This window comes from Gallus gallus (assembly GCF_016699485.2).
Source record: "Gallus gallus isolate bGalGal1 chromosome 35 unlocalized genomic scaffold, bGalGal1.mat.broiler.GRCg7b 35_unloc2, whole genome shotgun sequence".
In the NCBI taxonomy this organism is placed as follows: domain Eukaryota; kingdom Metazoa; phylum Chordata; class Aves; order Galliformes; family Phasianidae; genus Gallus; species Gallus gallus.
The window spans coordinates 1-12324 of record NW_024095957.1 but is presented as its reverse complement, the minus strand read 5'-3'; the positions used below and the strand labels follow the sequence as shown (position 1 = coordinate 12324).

The 12324-nt window shown below is 57.6% G+C and overlaps 1 protein-coding gene across 1 annotated transcript in view; it reads right to left on the bottom strand.

Moving 5' to 3' along the window:
* The window catches only part of LOC112530995 (Rho guanine nucleotide exchange factor 1), a gene marked incomplete at its 3' end in the record, with an annotated part of 51238 nt that extends 40011 nt beyond the window's left edge, over positions 1–11227 (bottom strand). The window contains 8 exon segments of the mRNA XM_040656816.1: positions 1991–2072; positions 3086–3191; positions 4333–4362; positions 5319–5447; positions 5529–5559; positions 5562–5632; positions 5801–5847; positions 11030–11227. Of these exon segments, the coding sequence (XP_040512750.1) occupies positions 1991–2072; positions 3086–3191; positions 4333–4362; positions 5319–5447; positions 5529–5559; positions 5562–5632; positions 5801–5847; positions 11030–11212 (679 nt within the window).
* Between the last annotated feature and the right edge of the window lie 1097 nt (positions 11228–12324).

Sequence of the window (12324 nt, the reverse complement as noted above, 5' to 3'; positions counted from 1 at the left end):
GTCATAATGGGGGGGGGGTCATAATGGGGGTCCCTATGGGGGGGTTATAATGGGGGGGTCTCTATGGGGGTCCCTATGGGGGGTTATAATGGGGGGGTCTCTATGGGGGTCCCCATGGGGGGGTCATAATGGGGGGGTCATAATGGGGGGGGCCATAATGGGGGGGTCATAATGGGGGGGGTTATAATGGGGGGTCTCTATGGGGGTCCCTATGGGGGGGGTCTCCATGGGGGGGTCATAATGGGGGGGGGGAGGTCCTAATGGGGGTCCTTATGGGGGGGGTTATAATGGGGGGGTCATAATGGGTGTCCCTATGGGGGGGTTATAATGGGGGGGTCATAATGGGGGGGCAGTCATAATGGGGGTCCCTATGGGGGGGGTTATAATGGGGGACTCTCTATGGGGGTCCCCATGGGGGGGTCATAATGGGGGGGTCATAATGGGGGGGGGTCATAATGGGGTTCCTATGGGGGGGGGGTTATAATGGGGGGTCTCTATGGGGGTCCCTATGGGGGGTTATAATGGGGGGGTCATAATGGGGGGGGGTCATAATGGGGATTCCTATGGGGGGGGTTATAATGGGGGGGTCCCTATGGGGGGGGCTCCATGGGGGGGGTCATAATGGGGGGGGTCATAACGGGGGTTCCTATGGGGGGTCATAATGGAGGGGGATTATAATGGGGGGTCTCTATGGGCGTCCCTATGGAGGGTTATAATGGGGGGGTCATAATGGGGGGCAGTCATAATGGGGGGGTCTCTATGGGGGTCTCCATGGGGGGGTCATAATGGGGGGGGGTCATAATGGGGGTCCCTATGGGGGAGGTTATAATGGTGGGGGTCTCCATGGGGGGGTCATAATGGGGGGGGGTTATAATGGGGGGGGTCTCTATGGGGGTTCCTATGGGGGGGTTATAATGGGGGGGTCTCTATGGGGGTCCCTATGGGGGGGTTATAATGGGGGAGTCATAATGGGGGGGCAGTCATAATGGGGGTCTCTACGGGGGGGGTTTATAATGGGGGGGTCATAATGGGGGGGGTCATAATGGGGGTTCCTATGGGGGGGTTATAATGGGGGGTCCCTATGGGGGGGTCTCCACGGGGGGGTCATAATGGGGGGGGGTCATAATGGGGATTCCTATGGGGGGGGGGTTATAATGGGGGGTCTCTATGGGGGTTCCTATGGGGGAGTTATAATGGGGGGGTCATAATGGGGGGGGGTCATAATGGGGGTTCCTATGGGGGGGGGTTATAATGGGGGGTCTCTATGGGGGTCCCTATGGGGGATTATAATGGGGGGGTCCCTATGGGGGTCCCCATGGGGGGGTCATAATGGGGGGGGTTATAATGGGGGGTCTCTATGGGGGTCCCTATGGGGGGGTCTCCATGGGGGGGTCATAATGGGGGGCAGTCATAATGTGGGGGTCTCTATGGGGGTCCCTATGGGGGGGGTTTATAACAGGGGGTCCCTATAGGGGTTCAGAATGGGGGTCCCTATGGGGGGGTCCCTATGGGGGGTTATAATGGGGGTCACTATGGGGGGGTCCCTATGGGGGTCATAATGGGGGTCCCTATGGTGGGGTCCCTATGGGGGGTTATAATGGGGGTCCCTATGGGGGGGTCTCTATAGGGGGTTATGATGGGGGGCTCATAATGGCGGGTCCCTATGGGGGGGTCTCTATGGGGGGGTCATAATGGGGGGGGGGGTCACAATGGGGGGGGCTCATAATGGGGGTCCCTATGGGGGGGTCTCTATAGGGGGTGTCCCTATGGGGGTTATAATGGGGGTTCCTATGGGGATCTCCATGGGGGGGTCATAATGGGGGGGGGTCATAATGGGGAGGACCCTATGGGGGTCTCCATGGGGGGGTCATAATGGGGGGGGCTCATAATGGGGGTCCCTATGGGGGGATCCCTATGGGGGGGTCTCTATGGGGGCTCATAATGGGGGTCCCTATGGGGGGGTCCCCATTTTGGGGGGGGATTTTCTCACCATCTCTGCCCCACAGCGCCGCCCCCGCCAATGAAAAACCCCTTTTGGACTTCGCCTCCTCCGCCTTCCGCCCCCCCGGCAGCTGCGGGCGCGAGGAGCCGTTAATTAACCCCCAATTAAGCACTCATTAAGCACTCATTAAGCACTCACCCTTCGTTAAACCACTCATTAACCCACAGGGGGGGCGTCCCCCAACCCACCCCCCCCACCCCCCATAAGAGCAGATCTCCCCAGTTAGCATGAATAAGGAAGAGCCAGCGCGATTAATCACTAATTAATCATTAATTACACCTTTAATTAATTAGCAATGGGGGGGGGGGGGGGGCAGACTTATACCCCATAAGAGGGGTTCATTCCTCCCCGGAAGCACTGAATGGGGTTATTAGGTACGGAAAAATATCCCAACGAGTCGCTAATGAGCCGCTTATTCATCGCTAATTAACCATTAATTAGACCCTTAATTAGTTCGTTAGAACGGGGTGCCCCACCTGTACCCCAATAAAGGGCTCTGTCCTTCCCATAGAAACACCGGATGGGGTCATTTGGTCCAGGAAACACCACGGGTCGCTAACGAACCAATTATTAACGCCTAATTAATCATTAATTACGCCATTAGTTAATTAGGAAGAGCCGGGGACACCCCTACGCTCCCATAGGGCAGTTCATTTCCCCCCAAAAAAGAGCAAATTGGGGCTATTTAATGGGAGGAGCACTATGAACCGCTAACGAAGCACTCGTTAACCACTAATTAACCATTAATTACACTCTTAATTAAGCAAAAGGAGAGGGGGCGCCCCAGACCTTAATAGGGGGGTTCGTTTTCCCCCCCCAAATTAGCAAGTTGGGGTTATTGTATGGGGGGGAGCGCTATGGATCACTAATGAACCTCTTATTAACCGCTCATTAGTCATTAATTATACCCGTAATTAATTAATAAGAGCGGAGGGGGGCACCCTAAGCCCTACAAACGGGCTCCTTTCCCCCCCAGCAAAGTGCAAACTGGGGCTAATTAATGGGGGAGGCGCAGTGCGGCCGACGGGTCCCCCCCCTGCTAATGAATGGGCTAATGAGCTAATTAAGGCCGCCGCTAATTACCTTCTTGCGGAAGAAGTGCCCTTTGGGCTTCTTGGCGTCGGCGCCGCCCTTCGCCTTCACCCCCAACAGCCTCAGGTAGGCACAGACCGCTGCCACCGCCGCCGCGCTGCCGTTAATGAGTTAATTAGCGCGGCCAATAATTAGCCGAGCCAATGAGCGGCGTTAATGGGAGGGGAGGGCGGAAAGGGGGGGAAGGGCCGGAAGTGGCGGAAATGGCGTAAGTGGGGGGTGGCGTAAAGGAGGGGCGTCGTAAAGGAGGGATGGCGTAAATGGGGGATGCCGTAAATGAAGAATGTCGTAAATGAAGAATGTCGTAAAAGGGGGGATGTCGTAAAAGGGGGATGCCGTAAATGAGGGATGGCGTAAAGAAGGAATGGCGTAAAGGGGGGGCATCATAAAGGAGGGATGGCGTAAATGGGGGATGCCGTAAATGAGGGATGTCATAAATGGGGGATGCCGTAAATGAAGAATGTCGTAAAAGGGGGATGTCGTAAAAGGGGGATGCCGTAAATGAGGGATGCCGTAAATGAGGGATGCCGTAAATGGGGAATGGCGTAAATGAGGGATGCCGTAAATGAGGGATGCTGTAAATGGGGAATGCCGTAAATGAGGGATGCCGTAAATGAGGGATGTCGTAAAAGGGGGATGCCGTAAATGAGGGATGGCGTAAAGAAGGAATGGCGGTAAAGGGGGAATGCCGTAAAGGAGGGGCATCGTAAAGGAGGAATGGTGTAAATGGGGAATGCCGTAAATGAGGGATGCCGTAAATGAGGGATGTCGTAAAAGGGGGATGCTGTAAATGGGGAATGCCGTAAATGAGGGATGGCATAAAGGAGGAATGGCGTAAATGAGGGATGCCGTAATTGAGGGATGTCGTAAAAGGGTGATGCCGTAAATGAGGGATGGCGTAAAGAAGGAATGGCTTAAATGGGGAATGCCGTAAAGGAGGGGCGGCGTAAATGGGGAATGCCGTAAATGAAGAATGCCGTAAAAAGGGGATGCCGTAAATGAGGGATGTCTTAAAGGAGGGGCGTCGTAAAGAACGAATAGCGTAAACGGGGAATGCCATAAATGAGGGATGCCGTAAATGAGGGATAACATAAATGAGGAACTGTCGTAAATGGGGAACTGTCGTAAATGAGGGACGGCGTAAATGAGGGAATGCCGTTAATGGGGAACGGTGTCAATGGGAACTGCTAAAAGTGGAGAAATGCCCCCAGAATGCCCCCCCCCCCCCCCCCACTCACCTCTTCTCCTCATCCGGAGATATGGAGGCGCTGCAGAGGGAGAGAGGTTCCAACTGGGAGCACTGGGATGGACTGGGATTGGACTGGGAGGGACTGGGGGGTGATGGGAGGGGATGGGAGGGACTGGAATTGGATTGGGAGAGAACGGAATTGGACTGGGATGGACTGGGAGGGGATGAGGTGGGACTGGGAGGGACTGGGATGTCCTGGGAGGGACTGGAATCGGACTGGGATGGACTGGGAGCAGATGGGAAGGGATTGGGATGGACTGGGATGGAATGAAAGGGGACTGGGAAGGACTGGGAGGAGATGAGGTGGAACTGGGAGGGACTGGGAGGGACTGGGGTGGACGGGATGGGACTGGGAGGGACTGGGAGGGAATGAAATGGGACTGGGAAGGACTGGGAGGAACTGGGATGGGGCTGAGAGGAACTGGGATGTACTGGGATGAGATTGGGTGGGATTGGGTGGGAACTGGGTGGGACTGGGGCGTACTGGGATGGGACTGGGAGGGACTGGAATTGGACTGGGATGGACTGGGAGTGGATGGGAAGGGACTGGGATGGATTGGGATGGAATGAAAAAGGACTGGGAAGGACTGGGAGGGGATGAGGTGGGACTGGGAGGGACTGGGAGGGACTGGGATGAGATTGGGTGGGAACTGGGAGGGACTGGGGCGTACTGGGATGGGACTGGGAGGGACTGGGATGAATTCAGATGGGATTGGGTGGGAACTGGGATGAACTGGGAGACCGCTGGGAGATACTGGTTATACTGGGATGCACTGGGGTGAATGGGGAACCAATGGGCTGAAACTGGGATTGGGCTGAGATGGAAACGAGGGGCACAAGGAAGGGCTGCAATCGATGGGGACTCAACGGGCCGAGCGGGCACTGGGTTATACTGGGATGAACTGGGAGGCGGTGGGCGGGGCCAGGCGGCAGTGCCCGCATCACGTGACGGGTGAGGAAGGGGGCGGTGCTCACTGCATGTCCTCCAGGCGGCTCAGCAGCGTCTCCGCCAATTGGCGCTCGCGGGCGGGGTCACGTGTCGGCAGCGCGTCCAGTTCCGCCAGCTCCGCTTCGCCGGGCGTCATGCCCATCACCCGTTTCGCCCTATGGGAGAGCGCGGGGGCGGGCTGAGCGCGCGGATTGGTACGCCACGTCTCGTCCCGCCCACACTTCCGGTGGACGTACCGGAAATCCTCCAGCTGCCGGGTGACTCCGGTTCCTGCCAGGCTTGAAGCTCGCGAAGGCAGCGCCGCTGAGCCTCTTCCGCCAGGAGCTCGGGCGCGTGCGCTCTGCCGGCGGTGGGCGGGGCCAAAGCGATGGGCGGGGCCAGCGTTAAAGGGACAGAGACACCGAAATAAAACACGTGGGAGAAGGGGGCAAAAATGGGCAAAAATGGGCAAAAATGGAAAAATGGCCCCCAAAATGATCCGGGGGGGGGGGGGGGGGGGTGGGGGCACTCACCGAGTTCCTGCTGCACGTGGGGGGGCACGGGAACCCGGAGGGGCTGTAAAGATGAAGGAGGAGGGGGGTGAGTGTGGGGCTGCCCCATAGTGCTGTGGGGTGGGGGAGGGGGGCGATGTGGGGGGGGCTCTGTGGATGTCTCTCTATGGGGTTTCTATATGGGGGGGTCTCTCTCTATGGGTACGTATGGGTTTCCTATGGGGCAGTGTGGGTCTGAGTGAAGCACTGTGGGTTTCCTATGGGTCTCTATGGGTCCCCATTTGTCCCCATGTGTCCCTATGGCCCCTATACATCCCCATGTGTCCCCATGTGTCCCCATGGCCCCTATACGTCCCCATATGTCCCCATGTGTCCCCATATGTCCCCATACGTCCCTACGGCCCCTATATGTCCCCATGTGTCCGCATGGCTCCCATACGTGCCCATGTGTCCCCATGTGTCCCTATGGCCCCTATACATCCCCATGTGTCCCCATGTGTCTCTATGGCCCCTATATGTCCCCATGTGTCCCCATGCGTCCCTATGGCCCCTATACATCCCCATATGTCCCCATGTGTCCCCATGTGTCCCTATGGCCCCTATATGTCTCCATGTGTCCCCATATGTCCCTCTGGCCCCTATACATCCCTATATGTCCCCATGTGTCCCCATGGCTCCCATACGTGCCCATGTGTCCCCATGTGTCCCTATGGCCCCTATACATCCCCATGTGTCCCCATGTGTCCCTATGGCCCCCATACATCCCCATATGTCCCCATGTGTCTCTATGGTCCCTATACGTCCCCATATGTCCCCATGTGTCCCTACGGCCCCTATATGTCCCCATATGTCCCCATGTGTCCCTATGGCCCCATACGTCCCCATGTGTCCCCATATATCCCTATGGCCCCTATATGTCCCCATCCGTCCTCATGTGTCCCCATGTGTTCCTCTGGCCTCTATATGTCCCCATCCGTCCCCATGTGTCCCCATACGTCCCCATGTGTCCCCATGTGTCCCTATGGCCCCTATACATCCCCATATGCCCCCATGTGTCCCCATCCGTCCCCATATGTCCCTATGGCCCCTACATGTCCCCATACATCCCCATGTATTCCCATACATTCCTATGGCTCCCATCTGTCCCCATGTGTCCCCATGTGTCCCTATGGCCCCTATACGTCCCCATATCTCCCCATGTGTCCCTATGGCCCCTATATGTCCCCATCTGTCCTCATGTGTACCCATGTGTTCCTCTGGCCTCTATATGTCCCCATCTGTCCCCATCTGTCCCCCATCTGTCCCCATGTGTCCCCATGGCCCCTATACATCCCCATATGTCCCCATGTGTCCCCATATGTCCCCATACGTCCTTATGGCCCCTATATGTCCCCATGTGTCCCCATGGCTCCCATACGTGCCCATGTGTCCCCATGTATCCCTATGGCCCCTATACATCCCCATGTGTCCCCATGTGTCTCTATGGCCCCTATATGTCCCCATGTGTCCCCATGTGTCCCTATGGCCCCTATACATCCCCATGTGTCCCTATGGCCCCTATACATCCCTATGTGTCCCCATGTGTCCCCATGTGTCCCTATGGCCCCTATATGTCTCCATCCGTCCCCATGTGTCCCCATGGCCCCTATACGTCCCCATATGTCCCCATACGTCCCTATGGCCCCTATATGTCCCCATCCGTCCCCATCTGTCCCCATCTGTCCCCATGTGTCCCTATGGCCTCTATACATCCCTGTATGTCCCCATGTGTCCCTATGGCCCCTATATATCCCCATGTGTCCCCATGCGTCCCTATGGCCCCTATACATCTCCATGTGTCCCTCTGGCCCCTATACATCCCCATGTGTCCCCATGTGTCCCCATGGCCCCTATACGTCCCCATATGTCCCCATGTGTCCCCATATGTCCCCATACGTCCTTATGGCCCCTATATGTCCCCATGTGTCCCCATGGCTCCCATACGTGCCCATGTGTTCCCATGTATCCCTATGGCCCCTATACATCCCCATATGTCCCCATGTGTCTCTATGGCCCCTATATGTCCCCATGTGTCCCCATGCGTCCCTATGGCCCCTATACATCCCCATGTGTCCCTATGGCCCCTATACATCCCTATGTGTCCCCATATGTCCCCATACGTCCCTATGGCCCCTATATGTCCCCATCCGTCCCCATCTGTCCCCATCTGTCCCCATGTGTCCCTATGGCCCCTATACATCCCTGTATGTCCCCATGTGTCCCTATGGCCCCTATATATCCCCATGTGTCCCTATACGTCCCTATGGCCCCTATACATCCCCATGTGTCTCTATGGCCCCTATACATCCCCATCCGTCCCCATGTGTCTCCATGTGTCCCTTTGGCCCCTATACATCCCCATGTGTCCCTTTGGCCCCTATACGTCCCCATGTGTCTCTATGGCCCCTATACATCCCCATCCGTCCCCATGTGTCTCCATGTGTCCCTATGGCCCCTATACATCCCCATGTGTCCCTTTGGCCCCTATACGTCCCCATGTGTCCCCATCCGTCCCCATATGTCCCCATGGCCCCTATATGTCCCCATACGTCCCCATGTATCCCTATGGCTCCCATACGTGCCCATCTATCCCCATGTGTCCCTATGGCCCCTATACGTCCCCATATGTCCCCATGTGTCCCCATATGTCCCCATACGTCCTTATGGCCCCTATATGTCCCCATGTGTCCCCATGGCTCCCATACGTGCCCATGTGTCCCCATGTGTCTCTATGGCCCCTATATGTCCCCATGCGTCCCTATGGCCCCTATACATCCCCATGTGTCCCTATGGCCCCTATACATCCCCATCCGTCCCCATATGTCCCCATGTGTCCCTATATGTCCCCATATGTCCCCACGCGTCCCCGCTCTCACCGCGCTGCGCTCGAGGAACCTGGCCCCAAACTCCTGGAAGTTCTTCCTGCCCTCCTTGGGGTGGGGGCGGCGCAGCAGCAGCTGAGCGTGCAGCCAACACAGCTGGGAAAGGGGGGGGGGGGTCACAGAAATGCACCCCAAAACGGCCCCAAACGGCCCCAAAATGGCACCAAATGGCACAGAACATTCCCAAATGGCCCCAAAGTGGCCCCAAACGGCCCCAAAACGGCCCCAAATGGCACAAAACAGACCCAAATGGCCCCAAAATGGTCCCAAATGGCCCCCAAAATGGCACCAAATGGCACAGAACACTCCCAAATGGCCCCAAAGTGGCCCCAAATGGCCCCCAAACGGCCCCAAATGGCACAAAACATTCCCAAATGGCCCCAAAACGGCCCCAAATCAGACCCAAATGGCCCCAAATAGCCCCAAAATGGCACCAAATGGCACAGAACATTCCCAAATGGCCCCCAAATGGCCCCAAAACAGACCCAAATGGCCCCAAAATGGCCCCAAACGGCCCCAAAATGGCCCCAAACGGCCCCAAAACGGCCCCAAATGGCACAAAACAGACCCAAATGGCCCCAAAACGGCCCCAAATGGCCCCAAATGGCACAAAACATTCCCAAATGGCCCCAAAACGGCCCCAAATGGCCCCAAAACAAACCCAAAGAGTCCCAAAACAGACCCAAATGGCCCCAAATAGCCCCAGAATGGCCCCAAAACAGCCCAAAAATGGCCCCAAAGCAGACTCAAATGGCCCCAAATAGCCCCAAACAGCCCCAAATGGCCCCAAATAGCCCCAAAACAGACCCAGATGGCCCCAAGTGGGGTCTCCACTTCCCCGCAAATCCCACGAGACCTCCCCCCAAATCTCACGATACCTCCCCCCAAATCTCGCGAGACCTCCCCCCAAATCTCGCGAGACCTCCCCCCAGATCCCATGAGACCTCCCATACATCTCGCAAGACTTCCCCCCAAATCTCACGAGACTTCCCCCCAAATCCCATGAGACCTCCCCCCAGATCCCGCGAGACCTCCCCCCAAATCCCGCGAGACCTCCCCCCAAATCCCGCGAGACTTCCCCCTAAATCTCATAAGACCTCCCCCCAAATCCCATGAGACCTCACCGAGATCTCGCGACACTTCCCCCCAAATCTCGCGAGACATCCCCCCAGATCTCGCGAGACCTCCCCCCAAATCCCATGAGACCTCCCTCCAAATCTCACGAGACCTCCCCCGAAATCTCACAACACTTCCCCCCCAAACCTCGCAAGACCTCCCCCCAAATCTCGCGAGACTTCCCCCCAAATCCCATGAGACCTCCCTCCAAATCCCACGAGACCTCCCCCCAAATCCCGCGAGACCTCCCCCCCAAATCCCCAGATCTCGCGACAATTCCCCCCAGATCCCGCGAGACCTCCCCCCAAATCCCACAAGACCTCCCCCCAAATCCCGCGAGACCTCCCCCCGGATCCCGTGAGACCTCCCCCCAAATCCCACGAGACCTCCCCCCAAATCCCGCGAGACTTCCCCCTAAATCTCATAAGACCTCCCCCCAAATCCCATGAGACCTCACCGAGATCTCGCGAGACTTCCCCCCAAATCTTGCGAGACCTCCCCCCAAATCTCGCGAGACTTCCCACCAAATCCCATGAGACCTCCCTCCAAATCCCACGAGACCTCCCCCCAAATCTCGTGAGACCTCCCCCCCAAATCCCGCGAGACCTCCCCCCCCAAATCCCCAGATCTCGCGACAATTCCCCCCAGATCCCGCGAGACCTCCCCCCAAATCCCACAAGACCTCCCCCCAAATCTCGCGAGACTTCCCCCCAAATGTCACAAGACTTCCCCCCAGATCCCGCGAGACTTCCCCCTAAATCTCATAAGACCTCCCCCCAAATCCCATGAGACCTCCCCCGGATCTCACGAGACCTCCCCCCAAATCTCGCGAGACTTCCCCCCCAAATCCCAGATCTCGCGACAATTCCCCCCAGATCCCGCAAGACCTCCCCCCAAATCTCGCGAGACCTCCCCCCAAATCCCGCGAGACCTCCCCCTGGATCCCGCGAGACCTCCCCCTGGATCCCGCGAGACCTCACCGAGATCTCGCGAGACCTCCCCCCAAATCCCGCGAGACCTCCCTCCAAATCCCGCGAGACTTCCCCCTAAATCCCACGAGACCTCACCGAGATCTCGCGAGACCTCCTCCCAAATCCGCGAGACCTCCCCCCAAATCCCGCGAGACTTCCCCCTAAATCCCACGAGACCTCACTGAGATCTCGCGAGACTTCCCCCCAAATCTCGCGAGACCTCCCCCCGCTGCCGTACCGCGGGGCCGGGCTCGAACTGCAGCAGGCAGTGCAGCAGGAAGGCCGCCAGGTGTGCCGGGCGCTGCCGGAGCTGCTCCAGGCTGCAGAACGGCGCCGCCGACAGCAGGGGGGGCTGTGGGGGGGGGGGGGACAGAGACCCCACATTACTGCGGCTCCCTTTAGAGATCCCATAGGGAGCCATAGGGACCCATAGAGACCCCATAGAGACCCACAGAGACCCCAAAGAGACCCATAGAGACCCCATAGAGATCCATAGGGACCCATAGAGACCCCACAGGGACCTATAGGGACCCACAGAGACCCCATAGAAACCCATAGGGACCCATAGGGATCCACAGAGACCCCATAGAGACCCATAGAGACCCCATAGACACCCACAGAGACCCCCCTAGGAACCCATAGAGAACCATAGGGACCCATAGAGACCCATAGGGACCCCATAGAGTCCCATAGGGACCCATAGAGAGCCATAGAGATCCAGAGAGACCCATAGAGACCCCATAGAAACCCACAGGGACCCAAAGAGACCCATAGGGACCCACAGAGACCCCAAAGAGACCCATAGAGACCCCACAGAGACCCACAGAGACCCCAAAGAGACCCCATAGAGACCCATAGGGACCCATAGAAACCGCATAGAAACCCCATAGGGACCCCATAGAGACCCCATAGAGACCCCATAGGGACCCCACAGACACACAGAGAGCCCCACAGACACCCACAGAGATCCCCCCGAGGAACCCATAGGGAACCATAGGGACCCATAGAGACCCATAGGGACCCCATAGAGACCCATAGGGACCCATAGGGATCCACAGAGACCCCATAGAGACCCACAGAGACCCCACAGAGACACACAGAGCCCCACAGAGCCCCACAGAGACCCCCCCGAGGAACCCATAGAGAACCATAGGGACCCATAGAGACCCCATAGAGACCCCATAAACACCCACAGAGACCCCCCTAGGAACCCATAGAGAACCATAGGGACCCATAGAGACCCATAGGGATCCACAGAGACCCCATAGAGACCCATTGAGACCCCATAGAGACCCACAGAGACCCCCCTAGGAACCCATAGAGAACCATAGGGACCCCATAGACACCCCACAGAGACCCCACAGAGACCCATAGACACCCCACAGAGACCCCATAGGCACCCATAGGGACCCCATAGGGACCCCATAGACACCCACAGAAACCCTCCTAGGAACCCATAGGGACCCATAGGGACCCCATAGGGACCCATAGAGACCCCACAGAGACCCACAGAGACCCCACAGAGACCCCACA